General features: G+C 37.4%; 3 protein-coding genes across 6 annotated transcripts; 2 read left to right on the forward strand and 1 right to left on the reverse strand.

The window, feature by feature from the left end:
• The first annotated feature begins 468 nt into the window (after positions 1 to 468).
• Positions 469 to 4,717, forward strand: LOC103334082 (Chaperone DnaJ-domain superfamily protein). Its single transcript, XM_008237012.3, has 3 exons — positions 469 to 1,119; positions 1,534 to 1,603; positions 2,248 to 4,717. The coding sequence occupies exons 1-3, from the start codon at positions 713 to 715 to the stop codon at positions 2,308 to 2,310; spliced, it is 540 nt and encodes a 179-aa protein (XP_008235234.2). The 5' UTR covers positions 469 to 712; the 3' UTR covers positions 2,311 to 4,717.
• Positions 4,718 to 4,922: 205 nt separating this feature from the next.
• Positions 4,923 to 6,079, reverse strand: LOC103334084 (membrane steroid-binding protein 2-like). The gene is made up of 2 exons (XM_008237014.2): positions 5,595 to 6,079; positions 4,923 to 5,412 (listed from the first exon to the last, which is right to left on the reverse strand). Exons 1-2 carry the CDS (start codon positions 5,939 to 5,941, stop codon positions 5,109 to 5,111), a joined length of 651 nt encoding a protein of 216 aa, XP_008235236.2. The 5' UTR covers positions 5,942 to 6,079; the 3' UTR covers positions 4,923 to 5,108.
• Positions 6,080 to 7,101: 1,022 nt separating this feature from the next.
• Positions 7,102 to 11,766, forward strand: LOC103334085 (protein kinase family protein / C-type lectin domain-containing protein). 4 transcript variants are annotated; one of them, XM_008237015.3, is made up of 6 exons: positions 7,102 to 7,302; positions 7,432 to 7,531; positions 7,643 to 7,700; positions 9,237 to 9,662; positions 9,752 to 10,322; positions 11,025 to 11,766. In XM_008237015.3, the coding sequence occupies exons 2-6, from the start codon at positions 7,442 to 7,444 to the stop codon at positions 11,548 to 11,550; spliced, it is 1,671 nt and encodes a 556-aa protein (XP_008235237.2). In that variant the 5' UTR covers positions 7,102 to 7,302; positions 7,432 to 7,441; the 3' UTR covers positions 11,551 to 11,766. The 4 variants fall into 4 exon arrangements, with proteins under 4 accessions (XP_008235237.2, XP_088898495.1, XP_088898494.1 ...); XM_089042369.1 differs by having other exon boundaries at positions 7,130 to 7,322; XM_089042368.1 differs by having other exon boundaries at positions 7,130 to 7,531.
• The last annotated feature ends 7,326 nt before the right edge of the window (positions 11,767 to 19,092 follow it).

Raw genomic sequence — 19,092 nt, forward strand, 5'->3', positions numbered from 1 at the left:
AAAGAGATAAAGGTTAAAAAAACCAAGCCATAACAATATAATTAAAACTCTCACAAAAAAAAGGTGGAAAGCTTTTACAAAGGGCAATGATTTCCTCACTCCTATTTTATCCACTTAAAAGGAGTGTAAGTGGATAAAATAGGAGAAAAAGAAGTGGGGAAATCACCACTCTTTACAAAAAGGAGGTGAAAAACTCATAAAATGAGAGGTGAAAACTACACGTAAAACCTAGAGTCTCTGCGGCTTATTTCAAATATGAATAAACCGCAAAAAAAGATGGTGATAAAGATTAGATTTAACACCGAAATACAAGTAGAGATCTGATGCCGAGACAGGTAGATCCTTGTTCTTTAAAATTCAAATCAAATTAAATGTTACTATGTACACGGGCCAATGGTATCAAACAAAAAGTCGTGAAAGGAAAAACAATAGGGGCTAAATTGAAAATTTGGGCAAAATTATGAGACAAGATTGAAATTTGATTGCCCCATTTTTCCTGAAAATGAATTGCAAGCAAACTGCAAAACCATGGCAAAAAGGAAGGGGCTATGGCGCTGCCACGAGGTTGAATTTACCATATATTTACATAAACGAATTGAATTGATAAACCCCTCTGAACTCACTCCTTCACTCCAATTCCATGGCCATGCCAACAGAAAATTAAACAATCACAAACAAAACATCGATTGAAAATCATCAAATTCCAAAACCAATGGACCACTACAAGGTTCTGGGGTTGCCAAGGAGCGCGAGCAAAGAAGAAATCAAGGAAGCGTTCAGGAAACTGGCGGTGAAGCTGCACCCAGACAAGCACTCCCACTCCCCCAAGGCCGTGAGGGAGAGCACCACCCTCAGATTCAAGCAGGTCTCCGAGGCCTACCAGGTCCTCATCGACGATCGCAAGCGCGCCGACTATAATTTCCGGAGCTCTCGCTCCCACAATTACAATGCAAATACTAGTAATTACGGCCATGGTTATGGTTATGGTTATAGTGCTACCAATTATGGAGGCAAGTACAGACGAGCCTCCTCTGGAGGCTCTGGAGCTTCCTCTGCGTTTCAGAATGTGCTTCGCTACGTCACGACGCGAGCGTTTCTTCTGAATCTCTCCGTTGCAGGGTATTGTTGTGTATTTTCCATGGTTAATTTTTACGAGTGAATTGATGGTTGCAATTGAGAAATGTATGAATATACATGGTTGGTTTTTGTTCATTTTGATTTCTCTGACTGGTAAACATGTTGCAAAGGTATCTGATTTGTTCATTTGTTATGGAATTTAGATTGTAATTTGTATCAATTTGTGATCATGGGTTTTAGATGTTAACAAAGTGCCTACTTGGCCTGGTATTTTCTAGTCTAGTTAGTTTCAATTTTGTGCTAATTGTAATGATGAATGCTATAAGAAAAACATACCTATTAGCTACTGATGCAAACATGTCAGTACTTTTAACGATACCCAAATCTTCTTATATATAAGATTTTCGGTATGTTCTCTCTTTGGAAATTTTTCATTGGTAGATGAATTTTATGCAGGGCTTTCTTAGGCGGCATGGTCGTTGTTAATAGGGGCTGGGATGCTCTATGGAAGATGCATAATGCTGAGGTACGTTGCTCTTTTTTTCCCCCTCTCACCCTGGAATTCCTCTCTTCTGGGTTTTATTTTTTAAATGCTTGCTTTCACTATTTTGTGGTCATACAATCTTCCGGGTGGGGACATGTGGTATGTAATATGATTTATAGAAACCGAACCTAAGACCAATCTTGATCCTAATTTCAACCATTGTTCTCTGATTCATTTGGCTTACCTAAATGAACAAAAGAAGGGACCCTTCAGGGTGCAAGCTATATAAATCCTTCCTAGAAACCATAGCGAGTTTGATAACTGTCATATGGTATGCCTTTTGCGCACTTTTGATTATTAAGATGAAATGCAAATTCAAAAAGTAAATGTAGAGGCATGCACAATCAAAATTTGCTTATAGCTCCAGCAAGCACACATGTGGTTGCTTTGTTAGTGCTGTTGATTTTGAACTACTTTCAGTTGGTTTCTCTTAAACCTTGTCTAACAGTAATTGAGACCTGAGATGCCTACTGGAGCTTCTTTTTTTTTTTTCGTTACTGAACTTTAAATACATTTACTTTATTGGGGAATGCCCTACTTGGTCATTTTGAAATCATACCAGGGATATAATGCAGAATGAATGTTCTCCAAGATTGTTTCATTGACAAGCTTTCATTTGCATTCAGAAATCATTTGAAGAAACAATGAGATCCCTTGAAAGATCCAAAGCACGTAAAGAGAAGCCGTAGAAGGTGGCCATTAAACCTAGTTTGCCTTCTTCTTATTGTACATAGAAGTCCTCTTGGTCAAATCACCACATTTGTGTGCAGATAAAAGCAAAAAGTTCTCATTAGTTTATGAGGACAGAGTATGTCGCTTTATAAGTTTTTTCTTGTGAAACAATAATGTATTTGTTCATGTACATAAAAAAATAGTTACAATAAATGGAACATTTTAAGTATCATGTATTCAGGTTATGGATCATAGATATTTTCCTGATGTATACACACACATCCACACAACCACAGTAATCACTCCATTACATTTTATTATAAGTTTATTAAAATTGTTATATTTATGTATGAAACAGAGTCCTTTTTTTGTCCAGGTAAAAGCAAAGAGCTCTTACTGGTTTTTGAAGATGGAGTATGTTGCTTTTAAAGTATTTGTGTAATCTGTCTATACTTGATTCAGTATTTCTTTCTAGGTGTTGATTTTTTTCTCTTTCTGAAGAATAATGCGCTTTGTTCATGTGGACATATATTACAATGATTGGAATTCTTCAATTGTCATGTTATTCAAGTTATGTATCATAAAAATTTCTTGATGCATCAATAAACTCACACATCCACACAAGCACATTAACATGTCCCTTGCATGTAATGATAAGCACAGTTATTTTGGTAAAATAACTTGAAATTTTAAAAGTATTATACATAAAACAAAAGAAAAATAAATCAAGTTGTATAAATACTTTTAGTTGGAGTTTTGAATATTGAGTTTTTATTAAATGTTATTCTCAACCCTTCTTTCTAGTTTGGCACAAAAGGAAAGCTTTGTTCTCTTACTTTTCATTTTTTAACGAATAAGGATCTGCATATTTCTTTAATCTCTCTTCTTTTCCTTAAAGCCTCTCTATGTTACATTCTGATTTTCTTTTTTCTATTTTTGCCTGTTATGATGGTTTCTGTTTATTTGGATTTTGGTTTGTTCCTGAAGAAGAAGGAAACAGGTAGAGGAGGCCTATTTCTCAAGATAATCTGAGATGGGTTCTCTTAGATCCAGGAAAACCTAAGTTTTTTTTTAAATTTTTAATTTTTAATATAACCAGGAATCCACCAATCTGCATTGCGGACTCAGCTTTGAAACTGGGCCCCCCGCCAAGCCCTACAATCTTTTGGGAGGCAGGAAACACTAGAAAATTGCTAGTTATAGCTTTGGGGGCTTTTGAACCTCAGACCACACGGGAGCAAACCATGAGCCTGACTGTTCCAACAGACCCGTGTTGGTGGTTTTCTTGTGATTATCAGAGTTGGTTTATTTTTTCCTAGTTTCCTTCTGATTAACCCTTTTGCTTTACTCTCTTGAATTTGTGGATAAAGGTTGGGTTGTAGTCGTTTTCATATGCTCATGTAGTCATATGTATATTTAAGGGTGCTCGACAAGAAAAAAGGGTTAGTGCAGAGGATAGGATTTCGGTATATGCTGGTTGATTATCTGCTAGAAGGAGAAGGATTTGGTTGGCTCTTGCTAAGAAATTAAATTTAGCTGTGAAGTCAAGCCTTCAATTTTTTAATTTTTTTTAAATCATTGGGAGGTTAAATCGATTCTGATGATTCCATTTCTTACTGCTGCTCATGTTTTATTTTATTGTGATGACATAATCTGTTTATAATGTTATTACATTTGTGTGAGGATTGGTGTACCAGTGATATAGCAAAAGAGGGGATATTGAAAGATATTTGAGGTGGATGAAAATTTGAGCTTACTGATCAAATGTTACAGAGAGAAGAAAATGGATAGAACACATGCTCAAGCTAGTAACAGGCCCTGGGAATTTGTTGTCAGATTCCGCTGAGGTGGTGCCTTGAAAATATGTTTCCTTCAGCAAAGGAAGTTTCAACAATACTGGTATTGAAGTTAGTCTGTTGACCATGTAATCAGAAGAAGATAATTCTGAAGAAGCTGATTTGTTGATGCTCCAGAGTATGGAAACTGTTCTATTTCCAGTGATGCTCTGGTTCTGGAAAAGTGAGGAAGACGAAATCTGATGGAATTTTTAGTGGCTTCAGTTGCTAACATGAGAGGTTGGGTCTGTAATAAGCTTGCCTGATGTTGTGGAGATTGGAAATTCGGCGACGGTCAGATTGTTGGAAAGGCTATTGTGTTGGCAGAATCAACTTTTGGGCAAGTGCCTTCTGATGAACTCACCAAGGAGGCAGTAAGCTGAGGATGGAGTTATCTAGTAAGTCTGAATTAATAGCCTCTAGTTTTTTTTTTTTTTTGTCAAGTGGGGGAAAAGAATGTCTGCATAGCAGGTAGCTGGAATGTTGTGAGCTGGGCTATATATTCCCCTTTGAGCTTTTGTATCACGAATATTTCAAGTAAAATTCTTATTGGCAATGTTGTGATTAATGGAATGAGCCAAACTTTGAGCTACCTAACCAGTAATTTTTTGGCTTTATGATGGCAATTGGGGTTCCCAGGTTGTTTTTCTCAGATCCTTTTCAAATGAAGAACTCTGCATGTTGCTTTGATTCTAGAAATGAGTAGACTTCATTTGATTGCAGAGTTTTGGTGGCTCTGGATCTCAGATTTGACAAAAAATTACATTAAGATAAAATAAATAAAAAAGATGGGATGGAAGGGCTGACCACTGTGAAGGGAGTGGAGTCTTTATTTTATATCGACGTCGCAATTTAATATATCGGTTAAAGATGCTCTAATTACCTTACCTACCATATTTACATGAACAATAATAGCAACAAACAACCGCAAAGTTCAGATTCCGAAGAAATAACAGTTGATAGATTTAGATACCAATAGATTAGCCTCTCCTCTCCTCTCCTCTCTCCTCCCCTCTCTCCTCCCCTCTCTGTTGTTCTTGCCCAATTCCTTGCTGTTGAGCTTCAGTTTGCTCAGTCTTCGTTGGCTCTGCTACAAGCTTCCCAACATTGGGATATTTTTCAATGAATTTATCTTCCCAGTCCTGTAAAATCTCAAGTTCATCGGGACCAAGACCTTCAATGTTGCCATTTATGTCTTGGGGTTTGAAGGACAGAAGAGCTAAAGCTCTGCTAGCATCTCTTCCAGCAAACATTGCGTACGGTCCCCCAGGACCATAAAAATTCCTGCATGTTGTAAGGGCCACAAAATTCACTCAGTCCAATAAATTCCAAAATAAACCACAAAACCTAACTTGAAAAATAAAATTAGCAACACGTGTGGGGTGAATTATGCCAGTTGGCCAGTACACATTTGCAATTTCTATCCAAAATCCACAACACATTACAATTTCTATCCGGCAAACTACCTGGAGGAAGAGACGTCATAGATCTGAGCTCTGATGGCCATGAGCAGAGGCTTATTGGGATCAGAACCATCAAAGCCTCTCAATTGTTGCTCCGTCATGTCTCCCATTTGCGTCGGAGTTGTGGTGGTGGTTTGGTTGAGATTCAAGTACTTGTTAACCAAATTGGAATCGGTGCCGATGCTCGCCGCCACGGGAGGCTTGTTGTAGTCTTCGGGCCCCACAAACATTGCGCTGACAATTCTGTAAACCACAACCATCATCCCTGCGATTGTGAAGAAGGCCGCCGGTGAAAGTCCCGTGTACAACGTTATCTCCTCCATCACTGCCCCGTATATTCCTCCTCCCATTTCTTCTCTCTTTTTCGTCTTCTTCTTCTAATTTCTCTGTTTTTATGTATATAGATTCAATTCTTCTACTTCACCTACCAATTCAAAGTTCACCTACCTCTTTCTTTTTTTCTTTTTTTTTTTGTTCTTTTTTTTTTTTTGGGTTTCTTCAATATATATGTTTTTCTTTGCATAATTAACCCGGTCAGTCCATCAATATACTTCATACTATTGTAAAGAAAGCGTTGGATCTCACATAAAAAAGGAAGGAAGTAATATTTAAAAAGCTTAATAATGATGTTGGATAATATTTGAAAGAGATTTTCTATTTAAACTCCGTATTTCTCTTTGTTCATCCTAATACTTAAATTATTAAATTATAAGTTTTATTATTGTGTAAAAAGATAATAAATATCATCCAACTTAATAATTAACCTTAGTACATTTATACACTCCATACACCTTACCACTCTTCGTATTAAGTTTTAGAAACCTTCTTTCAACTTCATGTTTACAAACTCTCTCTCTCTCTCTCTCTCAACAATACCCAAGTGTTAGAACTCTGATTCTTTTTGAAGAGAAGTAAAGTTTCTCTTTCTCTAGAAAGTATTACATTTTTAATTTGGGGTTTCATTTATTTGTGTTTTTTTTTTGCTGTGAACAAAGAAAATTGTGAGGCTTAAATAGAAAATCTATTTTAGTTCTTTTTTTCTTTTTCTTTTTTTCAATTTGAGGTGTATTTAAGGGTAATTTGGGAAGATAGTGAGGTTTTTTTAGAAATTGTGAAAATTTAAATTAAAAGTTGAGGTGAACTAAGAGAAATGTGGAGTTTAAATAGAAAATCTCTATTTGAAAAGTTTAATGATGATGTGGAAGCTATCCAATTTGCTTATAAATAGGTTTTTCATTGCTTAGCAAAACACACCAATGAAAAAGAGAGGAAAGAAAAATAGAGAAGGAATGAAGATTGAGAGGAAAGAAGAGAGAGTGTGAAATCTTGGAAAGAAATTAGTTTGTTTAACACATTAATGGTATTGTTTTAAGTGATAAGGAAAGTGAAACATGTCACAGGAGAATAAAGAAGATTTAGAAGAGAAAATTAGAAAGAAGGTTGGTAATATTTCTTGAAAGTTAATAGGTTTTGAAAAAAAAAAAAAAAAGTCAAATTAAAAGGGGAAAATAAATGAAATTAGAAGGGGAAGACACTCTGACAGAGATGAGCGAGAGAGAGGACGACTGAGCGTGAGCGAGAGAGAGAGAGGGATTCAGAGAAACAAAGAGTGGGAGAGAGGCTCGCAGAGTAGTTTGGTGCCAAGTTGCACTCTTGCAGATGAACAAGGACTTCCTTGCTGCTCTGTTGGGGTGACCATCTGAAGTGAGAGGTTGGTGGTCTGAAATGGCGGTAGAGTTAAAATGACTACAGATCTAATTATTGAGATGGTTCGCCCGAAGGCTGAAAAGGTGTAATGCTAACAATTGAAATTTCACTTGTATACATTTTTGCTTTCTAGGGTTTGCGGCATGGTTCTCATGGAGGGGAATCTGGGTGCTCTGCAATTGCTTATGCCTCTGATTGTTTGCCTTCTGCTCGGTGGATGCGCTTCACATAGGGTAAGAAATTATGATGAACCATGTAGTTTAATTTTTCATTTTTTCAACTTGAAGAGTTAAGATGATTTACATTGTGGATCCATTTATTGATGCCTCGCTCTCATTCGTTAGGTATATAATGAGTCGATTCATAGGCAATTGGTTGCTCCTGGAACTGAAGAAAATAAAGGTGTGAGTAACCCTTTTAACTTCAAGTGCTAAATTTTGTGTTGAGCCATCCTAATTATTTTTTGAAAGCCACTTTTTTGGTTTATCCTAATTATTTTAAAGTTTCTTTACCATTGGATGCTTCCTTAATCTCTCTTTTCTTCTTCTTTTAAATGTCATCACCAATTCCTTTTGATAAGTGCTTTGTTTGAGTTGTTTGCATCTCTCTCTTTCTGGAATTTCTTAATAATATGAATCCTAGGTTAAGCATTAAGGGGTGCTCTCTGTGTGTGGGTTTTTATAAATTTTATCACCATTAAAAATAAAAAAGCATCTCTCCGAATTCTAACAATGTGTTTGGATGAGGGAGTTTAAGAGTACTAAGTGAATTCAGGACGATGGAATTTGGAATTTATTTTTAGAATTTATGAACTTTCTTCTTTTGCTAACCTGTTAAGCATAACAGAATTTGAAGTTTATCTTTATGGAGGTATCAATATATGTAAATGAGTGGTGGTGACAGTTTTGGAAATGGTGGTGGCAACAAAGGCGGGAGTGATGGCAGTGCTAGAGTCAGAGAGGGTGGTTGGAGTGAGGTGGCGATGGTAGTAGTGTGGTGGCGGTTTCAGTGCCAGTGATGATGGCGACGGCAGCGGCAATGGCACCAATGATTGTGGAGGTAGGATGGTGGTGGTAATGGCAATGACAAAGTGATGACAGCGGTGATGATGGTGGTGGTTGTTGTAGCTTTATTTCTCAAAATCTCTCATAATTTTGAGAGTTTAGAAATGGCACCTAATTTGGTGTTACCTTATGTTTGGATTTATGACTCCCAAACTCCCAAGTTTCTTTTTCATGTGAATATTGATTTTCTTATGACCCCAAACAAGGAAATTACTAATTAGTATATGTTATTTCAGAAATCCTTACTTTTATCTCAATTTCAAGTTTGTTTTTTCCATCCAAAAAGATCCTAATACAGCTCCCAATAGAAAACCAAGAGCAAGTAGACTCTAATTATCCATTGTCCTTACCTTCAAAATGTTTTCAAGGTCTTTTGTGCTGAACAAAAGTTATTGGATCACAAAAACAAAAACATTTCAGACGTCTGGTAGTAGCTGATTATGCTTCATTGCTTTTACTGATGAAAAAAGCACATCATTTTCTTTGCCCGTTAGCAAGAACTAAGAGCAAGGCATTCAATTTTATGTTACCTATATAGAACACTTGGTATTGTGATGGCTGAGGTCTGAAATGCATAAAACTGCTATAGAGGATACTTATGATATAGAAATTCAGCTTAGCTATGGAAGGCACCAGAACACACATATAATTTGTCTGTTGAAAAGAATAATCATTATGCTCCTGAAACTGATAGTGTACGTTTATACCATGCAATTAAAAGGTGTGAATATGCTGTTCCCTCATAAGCTGATTTAATGTGCCTTATTTTTTACAGCATGCTGGTAATGTGTGTGTTGATAATATAGATTGCGTTAGAGTCTTTATCAGTTTGTAATCGAGCTATTATGTTAACATTGTAATTCTTTTTGAACAGCACCATGCCCCAGTGGTTGGATTCTTGGACCCGATAAGCGGAAGTGCTTTGGTTATATGAGCAGCCGCCAGCCTTGGAACGAGTCAGAAACCCGTTGTAAAAGTTATAATGGAAACTTAGCAGCATTCAAAACATATCAAGAACTGGCCTCTGCTCAGAATCTATGTGCTGAAACCATCAGTGGCTGCTGGGTAGGGGGAAGAGGTGTCAACTCTACTATTGGTCTTGGTTGGAATTGGTCCGATAATACTTCATATTGGAATGAGTCTCTCTTTCCTGGGGAACCCCTTCAATCCATTTGCAGTAACATCTCTTGTCACACCAATAGTTCTATTGATGTATGTATATTGGTTACTAATGGATCCAGATCCCTCTTGGTTGAAAGATGCAACATGTCTCATGCTTTTATATGCATGGTTGATTTAGGTATATATTCTGTCACATTCAAGTCATTGTGCACTTCAATCTTGCATTACCTATCCAGCTAATTTTAATGTTGTCCCTGTTTCTTTCAGGGAACACATGTTACCACATGCATTGCCACAGAGAATATCTTATCATCCTTGGAGTTGTAAGTGGGTTGATTCTCTTCACAACATTAGCTGTAGTGATTTGGCTTCTTGCATACAAGCGGAGTAAGAAGCGCAGACGTTCCCGCAGACTTTCTAATCCAGCAGCTACTGCATTAGTCCCTCCATCATGGAAGGTCTTCATGAAAGAAGAACTCAGGTCAATTACAAAGAACTTTAGTGAAGGAAACCGTCTTCTGGGAGATGCCAAGACAGGAGGAACATACAGTGGGCTTCTTCCTGATGGTTCAAGGGTGGCAGTTAAGAGGTTGAAGAGATCTAGTTTTCAAAGGAAAAAGGAGTTTTACTCTGAAATTGGAAGAGTTGCAAAGCTTCACCATCCAAATTTGGTGGCTGTGAAAGGCTGCTGTTATGATCATGGTGATCGCTACATAGTTTATGAGTTCATCATTAACGGGCCCTTAGATAAATGGCTGCACCACATACCTAGGGGTGGTCGGAGCTTAGATTGGGGAATGAGAATGAAAATTGCAACGACTCTTGCACAAGGAATTGCGTAAGTTATACAATACTTTCCCTTGTAGTCTTATTAGGTAAAACCAAACATCTAAAATCTGAGACTGATTCTTGCTTCAGTGGATATTTCCAATGGGTGCTTTTTTCCTTATTCTTTAAAAAAAAAAATGATAGTTTCATTTCTAATAATTATGAACAATTTCAGTCCTCACTAAATTTCTAAGCTTGCCACCGTCCAAGTGACCTTGTTAGCAACATTTCTGAAGGCAAGTCTCCTCTTTATGCCTGTTACCATAGTTCTTTTGGTTAATGTGTTCTCAAATCGCCTTGTACACACCATAGACAATTTTCTTGAAGCTACTTTGATATTATATTTGAACTGTGTCTTAAATATCTCAGATGAGCGTTTGTTAAATTTTGTATGATAAGAGGCGTTTTGGAAGAAAAACAATACATTATGAAGTGGAAGGTTTGTTCCCAAGGGCTCTAACTTTTTGGCCAGAATTTGTGCCCCCAAATTTGGAAAGACCAGGAACAAACCTATCTTCAAGTTGGCCCTGCTGGACATCATTGTTATGATTGTAATGGTTTCATCCATTGTTTTTGTTCTTGTAGAGGTCCTTCTGTTAATTTTTATGATGCTTTCGCTTGTAACTGTGTGGCTTCATGTCTGGATAGGATTTGAATGGTGAACAATGAATTGTGTTTAATTGGTGTTTCACCTGTTAATATATTAAAACAGGTTCCTGCATGACAAAGTGAAGCCGCATGTTGTGCATCGTGATATCCGTGCCAGTAATGTACTGCTTGATGAAGATTTTGGAGCACATCTAATGGGGGTTGGTCTCTCAAAGTTTGTGCCGTATGAAGTGATGCATGAGAGGACAGTGATGGCTGGTGGCACATATGGATACCTGGCTCCAGAATTTGTCTACAGAAATGAGCTTACAACCAAGAGTGATGTTTATAGTTTTGGTGTGCTGCTGCTTGAAATTGTGAGTGGGCGTAGACCAGCGCAGGCTGTTGATCCAGTCGGTTGGCAGAGTATTTTTGAGTGGGCAACGCCTCTGGTGCAGGCTCATCGCTACCTAGATCTCCTGGATCCTCATATAACCCCTTCTTCTCCGGATATCCCGGAGGCCGGTGTGATTCAAAAGGTGGTGGACCTTGTTTATGCTTGTACGCAACATGTGCCATCAATGCGCCCAAGGATGTCTCATGTTGTTCATCAACTTCAACAGTTAGCCCAGGTTCCCATTCTAAAATAGTTTAAGTGAGTTTCGGGCTTAGTATTTATGTATACAGTGCAAGTAATGAGAATTTGTTGTAGTGTTTATTCTCCAGTTTTTAGGGGCCATATGATCAACTAGGGTAAAGCTCGTAGCCAGAATGTATGGTTTAGGGTTTAGCACACTTAAGGCCATAAGTGGCTGATGTAGTCGTCAGACTGACAATTGCAATCCAATCGGTAATTTAATTGATAATATCTGTCTGTATTGAAATAAAACAAATGGTAGGGGTAATTTGGTCTGAAACGGGCTGAGTCAAAATTGCAAAGTTTTCTCAATTAATATGTGCACTCCATGCCTTTATTTATTGGAATCCTTATGTATTTTTGTTAGTTTGAATGCACATAATAGATCCCGTTCGGATTCGGATTTGGATCCGATCTTCTGTGTTGATTTTTTCTACTAGTATCTACTTGACTTTTGCCCTCCATACGCAACATCCTTAAAAATTTGATTTTATTTGCACCTCATTATTTGCTCTTTTAATCATATACTAATTTTAAACATGAATAACTTATTTTATTCTTACACATAAGTACCATTAAGGACAAAATATTTAAAATAAAAATTAAATTTGCTCACTACACCTCCTAGTAGGGGTATTTTTAACTCTAATAACTTAGTGTTTATCTCAAAAGCCTGAGAAGTTGGTGAGCCATGTGATGGGATACCTTCCCGCACGGTTCAGAGAGCACTGAATTAGAATAAGAGGTTCACCACCACATCATCGCATGCCCTTTTCTTGCTTCTTTCTCATGTAGTAAGTATTGTAAATAGGTAGCTAAGATAAGTCATTCCATCCGTTCCTGCAACCCTAGTTAGACTTTTTTCTCAAACCATCATGTTCCTACAACCCTAATAAGGTTTATATACTTATATTGGTGAAAACATATATAGTATTTATTCATGAAGGGTGAGGTTGAAGTTAGAGGCTTCAAATGAGATATAAGTTTATTTTTTGGTGTTTTTCTAGTTTAGGGTTGCATGGTGGTTGTTGGTTACATGTAGCACACTAGTACCAAATGCAACAGGAAAATTCGGTGGCATGCCATTGAAACATTGAACCTATTTCGGTTGTGTTTGATAAGCCGTTAACTTAAGATGCGGTGGAGATCCACAGTAACGTGGAAAGGGCTTCGATGACGTATGATTGACTTTTACCTATCATTCAGTGGCGAGGAACTGAAATATATTTGTTTTTTAGTAACTTATTGTCGACCACAAATTTAATTCTAGTTATTTTGACCTTATTCTTATTAAATGAACAAAAACAAGGTGACGCTGCTATTAAAGGCAACAATGTTGGAACAAAATGTGTAATGGATTACAGTGATCAATTCACAACTTATTTGGTACATACCCATGTTGTTTAGGAGTATTTTCAAAATTATTCATTTGTGGGGTGACTTTCTGAAGAGGAGAATGCCTTATTGGTGGACATGTCCAGGGGTGGATTCACATAGGTGCAAGAGGGGTTAATTGACCCATGCAAGCCCAGAATTCACCATTGGAGGCGAAGATGTTGACCCATGCAAATTGTCCACAAACTGCTTGATGAAATGCTCCAGACGTCAAAACGATGACGTTGTACAGATTACCTTATTTCCATTTTCATCATTTAAGTAAATGTCTTTGTCCTTTTACTTTCATTTATTTTTATATTACTCCATTTACTTAAATTTACAATGTAAATAAGGAAGTACCCCTCATTTGGATTCAAATAAAAATACTAGAAAATCAAATTCCCACCAAATCAAAATATGAAAAATCGGTTTTAGTGCAAAATACGATTTAGGCTGAAAATGATGGCTCATTAAGTCAATATATACATCACACTAAAATCCCATAAAATCAAGTTTTCTTATTTGATGTGTAAGGAATAAAAGCTGCCAAAAATTATCTTGAGAAAATGATTATTCCGAAAAACCATTTTTCATACTTAGCCAATATTTTTACATAAAACAATTTTTCATGAAGCCTTAGAAGTTCAATCCACAAAGAGTTTTACTAAGGTCAATCTAGATAAAAAGCCTTAGATGTTCAATCCACGAAGAGTTTTACAAGAATAACCTAACTCTTACATATTGAAGAAATATTTGCTTGAATAAGCTCCCCATATGACGGTACTCATAAGGGTCCAAAGTTTGAGAGTTAGAGCCTAAAAGAAATGCAGATAAAGCCCAAAATCAAAATAACGACGGACTTAAAAAATGACATAAATGCTCTAAAATGAGCAGGATTGTGCTAATATATGCCAACTCTTACGTCGAATAGGACAAGATGCCTTGGGATGAGGCGCCTTGGGAGGTGAAAGGATTGAACTAATTTTTTTGTTTATTATCACATTCTTAGATATATTTCTTGTTTATTGCAGTGTGTGTTTATTTTTTGAAGTTGATACAGTTCTCTTTGATAATGAACAAGAGTATTTTGTATGGTTTTATCTATTAACTATGAATTAGAATATTATCATTTCATTTTGATGGGTCTATGTCATATAGAATTTTTTTTAACTTTTTACACATTCACCCTCAGAATGAAAATTCCTGGATCCGCCATTGGACATGTCTAAGAGTTTGGTGAAACCCACAGATATTTTGGTCACCCTGAAGGATAGAGATGCAATGAATGTTTCAACTATGAAAACAATATACAATGCTAGGATTGGAAATATAACCAAAGAATTTGCTAGGAGAACATAGATGCAATAATTGCTTACTAAGTTGTCCAAACACAATTATATTGAGTGGCATAGGACATCTGGTGAAACTATAACTGACTTGTTTTGGACACACCCCATTAATATTGAGATTTTGCATGCATTTCCACATGTACTTATCATGGATTGCACTTATAAGACTAATAGGTAGCGTTTCCCGCTATTGCAAATTGTGGGGTGACATCTACTAATATGACATTCTCGAGTGTGTATGTATATATTAATCCCAAGAAGGAAGATAATTACACATGGAGTTTGACTAGATTGAAGAGTGTATAATTGTCTTCATGGTGTTAGCACTTATGAATTATATTACATATATATTTCCAAAAGCACTACATTTATTATGTAGATGGCATATTAACAAAGGAGTGTTGGCAAATTGCAAGAAGTTATTTGGGACCCTCAAACAATGGGAGCAATTTAATGGGGATTGGAATACTTTGGTTGGTTCAGAAACGGAGGAGGAATATTAGTATTGTTTGCGACAAATTGAGTCTAAGTTTAGTGAATTTCAATACATACATGACAATTGGTTAAATATATTTAAGGATAGGTTTGTGGATGCATGGACGTACACTTGTATGCATCTTGAATCAATGACCTCAAATAGGTAAGTATTTTAGTCCATTTTTGATAGGTTAATTTGATAATTTATTTTGCTTCCATAGAATTTATTATTGTTATTAACAGAGCGGAAAGTGCACATGCAAAGTTGAAGAGACAACTCCGTTAAAGTCAACTTAACTTTGAGAGATCGTGAGAAACTATTCACGTCTTAGTAAAGCTGGAGCACACAGGGATTAAGGCATTTTTTAAAAAGAGTCTATGTTTTATTCAACAAAGGTTCATGCATCCGGAGTTGAGTGAGTTAGTAGGTTTTGTTTATATAAAAGCTTTGAGTGTAATTGTGTATGAGTCAAAAAGGTAAATTCAATTTATTTATTGCATATACATACATGGCCTACATAGTTAACATTGTAATTTATTTTAAAACAGGTTAGAGACAGATGGGGCATGTGGTTGTGCTATTCATCAAACCCACCAATTACCATGTGCATATGAAATTGCAGAGTATAGAGATCGTGGTGTACCAATCCAACTTGATGTCGTGCATTCACATTGGAGAAAATAAATCTCATCAATATAGGAAAGATTAGTCAAGGCACAACTTCACCAGTAAAGTCACAATTACAAAAATTCAATATGTGGTATGAACAACAAGATGACAAAAAGAAGAGACAAGTTCACATGACACTGGAGAAGCTAATGAACTCTAGTTCTACTACACTTACTGAACTAAAAGATAAGTTGAAGACCAAAGGGAGACCGAGAAAAATCGACACTTCTACTCTTCGTTTGCCATCTGCATTTGAGATTGCTGAGGCTGCCCTTGCCTATTCTGGTTATGATAGTCAGTCACCAATGCCTACAAATGGCAAGATTGACCTCCACTGCTCCACCTATAAAAAAAACAAAAACAAAAAAAAAAAAAAACCAGAGGAAAGCCTCACTGCCTCACTAAAAAGAAAATTTTAGAAGAGCACCATTGAATTTGTTTTCTTTAAGCGTAATTAAAGCACATTGAGTTTGTTTGCTTATTGTCCTTAGGAACATGGATCCCCTTTTCTAATGTGAGACTTTAAAAGCACAACGAGTTCTAATACAAACATTCCAAAATTAATTGAAACAACCAAAGCACCATGAGTTCTAAACATACAAAAGTTAATCAAAACAACCAAAGTACCATGAGTTAGTACAAACATGCTGACAATTCAGTTAACCATGACAACGTTAATATGTTATGGTAGACCGTATGTTTGTACCCTCTAAAATCTGCTACAAGGTCTCAACTGCTTGATAAACTTGAGTAGGTCGTGTACGCAAATGCAACTATTTCCCTTAATACCATGACCGACCTAATAAAGGACAACATACACTCGTCACGCTCCTGTAATGAATTTGAATTCAATGCTTTAGTAAAATTTACAAAATTGAAAAAGTGGAAGTCATAAAAATTTATAATTTTACCTAATAATATCTACTTTGTACTGAGGCAAATGGGTCAAATGCAACTCCATAATTAAGATTCTGGACAAATGGATATCCCACGTTGAGGTACCACTCTAAGTACCCAGGCACAGTATTTGATGGTCTCCTCATTGGTACACTACGGTTCGCCCCTGCACATGTGGTTCTCCCAATTGTCCCACATTCCCCCTAGGTAATAATTATAGGAATTGGCATGACTACCAGTTATGGTATGAGCACTTATTATGGGGGAAATCATCTGCACCAGACCAAACTGCCTAAGAACCTACTCAGGATGGTAGGGCTCAACAACATCACAACATCTGAGCATCCTTAAGAAGAATGCAACAACTGGAAATGGGTGGTCTTCTCTCGGAATTTGCTTCCAAGTCACTTCTCTGAACTCTACCAAAAGATTTATTGCTGCTACAAGGTATACTACTAACGTAGGATTAGTACACTTCTTGTACTTTCTAGCAATCTACTTTAGAACTAGCATAGAATCCCCAAGAATTTCCACACACTCTACTCCTAGTTCCACCAACATTTATAGGCCAATCATTAAAGGCTCATATTTTACTCTGTTGTTGGTACACTCAAAGTCTAGCTGGAAAGAATAACTGCCTTATTCCCATTGGATCCTCCAAAACAATTCTTGCTCAAGCAACTTAATTTGTCTTAGATCCGTCAAAATACAATTTCCAACGAGAAAGATGGATATAATAGATTGGATTATTGAAGTAGATATGAGCTCTATTCAATAAGTGCACAGTGTCAATCTCCACAGTATCCAAACTCTCAATTTCCTCTCCTAGATGATCTGCTAAGAAGTACGCCATTGCCTGACCCTTAATGGCCTTTTGAGGTACATAACGGAATTTTTTTTTTTGACATAGCTAAATTCCATTTGCTAATTCTGCCTCTCAACACTGGTCTGGTCAACATATATTTGCTCAAATCTGTCTTGGGAATGATATAAATGGTGAAAGGTAGAACATAATTCCTGAGCTTAACATCAACAAAATATCATGCTGAACGCAACCTTTCAATTGCAGAATATCTCCTTTCCACTTCAGAGTTTCGCTCAGATAATAAACAGCCTGCTATTTCCCTTCTTTGTTGTCTTGAACCAGAAGGCTTCCAATGGATACCTCAAAAGTAGAAGTTTATAACTTGAGTGGTTTGCCTTTCTTTGGTGTGGTCAGAACTGGTGGATTAGCCAAGTACTGCTTGATCTCTTCAGAGGATTTTTGATGATTCTCCTCCCACTTGAAATCCTACTCTTGTTTCAATTTTAATAAGGAAGAAAAAGGATGAATTTTCCCAGCATAATTGGAGATAAATCTCTTGAGAAAGTTGATTTTCCCCAAGAGACTTTGCAATTCCTTCTTGGTCCGAGGGGATAAAGCTTCTATGATGGATTTTGCTTTGTTTTTATCCACTTCAACACACCTCTTTAATGAACCAAGAAGCCTAGAAAATTACCTGCTTGAACCCCAAATGCACACTTCTTGGGATTCATCTTCAGTTTGTGTTGCCTTATTCTTAGAAAAACTTTTCTCAAGTCACGCATGTGGGAACCGAATTAAATCAGACCCTAGGTCAAATGATTCTTCAATTTGGGGATTATTTGACCTAATTGGGAATTAATCAACCTAATTGGGAGTTACTCAATTTAATTGGGGATTACCCGATTAAATTGAAGATTACCTAATTGGATTGAGAATTGATTTGATTCCTACCCCGATTCCCAATTAAATGAGGAGTTACCTAATTAAAATGGGATTTGATTTGATACCTACCACAATTAGGGATTTGATTTACCCTAATAAATCAAATCCCTAATTAATCAAATCAATTCCAAAAAGGGGAGGAATAATTCCCTTCCATCTACGGAATTATTCCTCTGAAACCTTAGCCTCCAAGACAACTATAAAAGGATGGCCACACACAAGGGTTGAGATACGTCTAAATTCCTACTGAAACTCTGCATAAATCATTTCTCACAAACCCTAGCCACCACTTTCTTTCTCTCCCTTACACAAGGCTCCGGCCACCATACACGGCTCCGGCCACCCGGTTTTCCTTGAAATACCTTACCTAACTTAGGCATCGAGGGCTTTTGGCCAACACCCCCCGGGTGTGGTCCTTTACTCCGATCTGTTTTGCAGGGAGAAAGAGAAGCGGAGAAGACGAAGGAATCTTTGACGAATATTCTCGTGGGAAAAATCATTCCCTCCAAATTGGTGCTTTCATTGAGAGCACGAGTTATACTCAACGCGTGCTCAAGGAATCCATTCCTCCTATTTTCCAATCCACCGAAGCCTTCCAAACAACCATGGTTGGAAGCATGAAGACGAGAGGCAAAACCGCCGCGATGGCTAAATCCGCGACGGCCCAAAGCCACTCCACCCACGGTCCCGCAATCGACATGGTGTCACCACTACCTCTCACCACCTCACCGGCCACCGCCGCCGAACATGGTGGAACCTCTCATCAAGGTGGGCTTGTTACCACCGCCGACTTAGGCCCGGTCTTGGAGCAACTTCAAGCCTTCCCTTCATTGCCTCCACGCTCGACACACGCTCCCGTGCACACCTCCAATGAAACCTAGCCCGTGTGCAATTGGGCTCCACACACTTCTCTCCTCCCGATCCACGAAGTCAAGCAGACCTTAGTCTGAGAGTTGACCAGCTAGCTCAGAGCATGGACGACCAAAGCGATCTGATGAGGCAATCCTTCCACCAAATCGGCTTGGCTCAAAACCTTGG

Source organism: Prunus mume, linkage group LG8, assembly GCF_029339155.1.
Source record: "Prunus mume cultivar Tortuosa linkage group LG8, ASM2933915v1, whole genome shotgun sequence".
Classification (NCBI taxonomy): Eukaryota; Viridiplantae; Streptophyta; class Magnoliopsida; order Rosales; family Rosaceae; genus Prunus; species Prunus mume.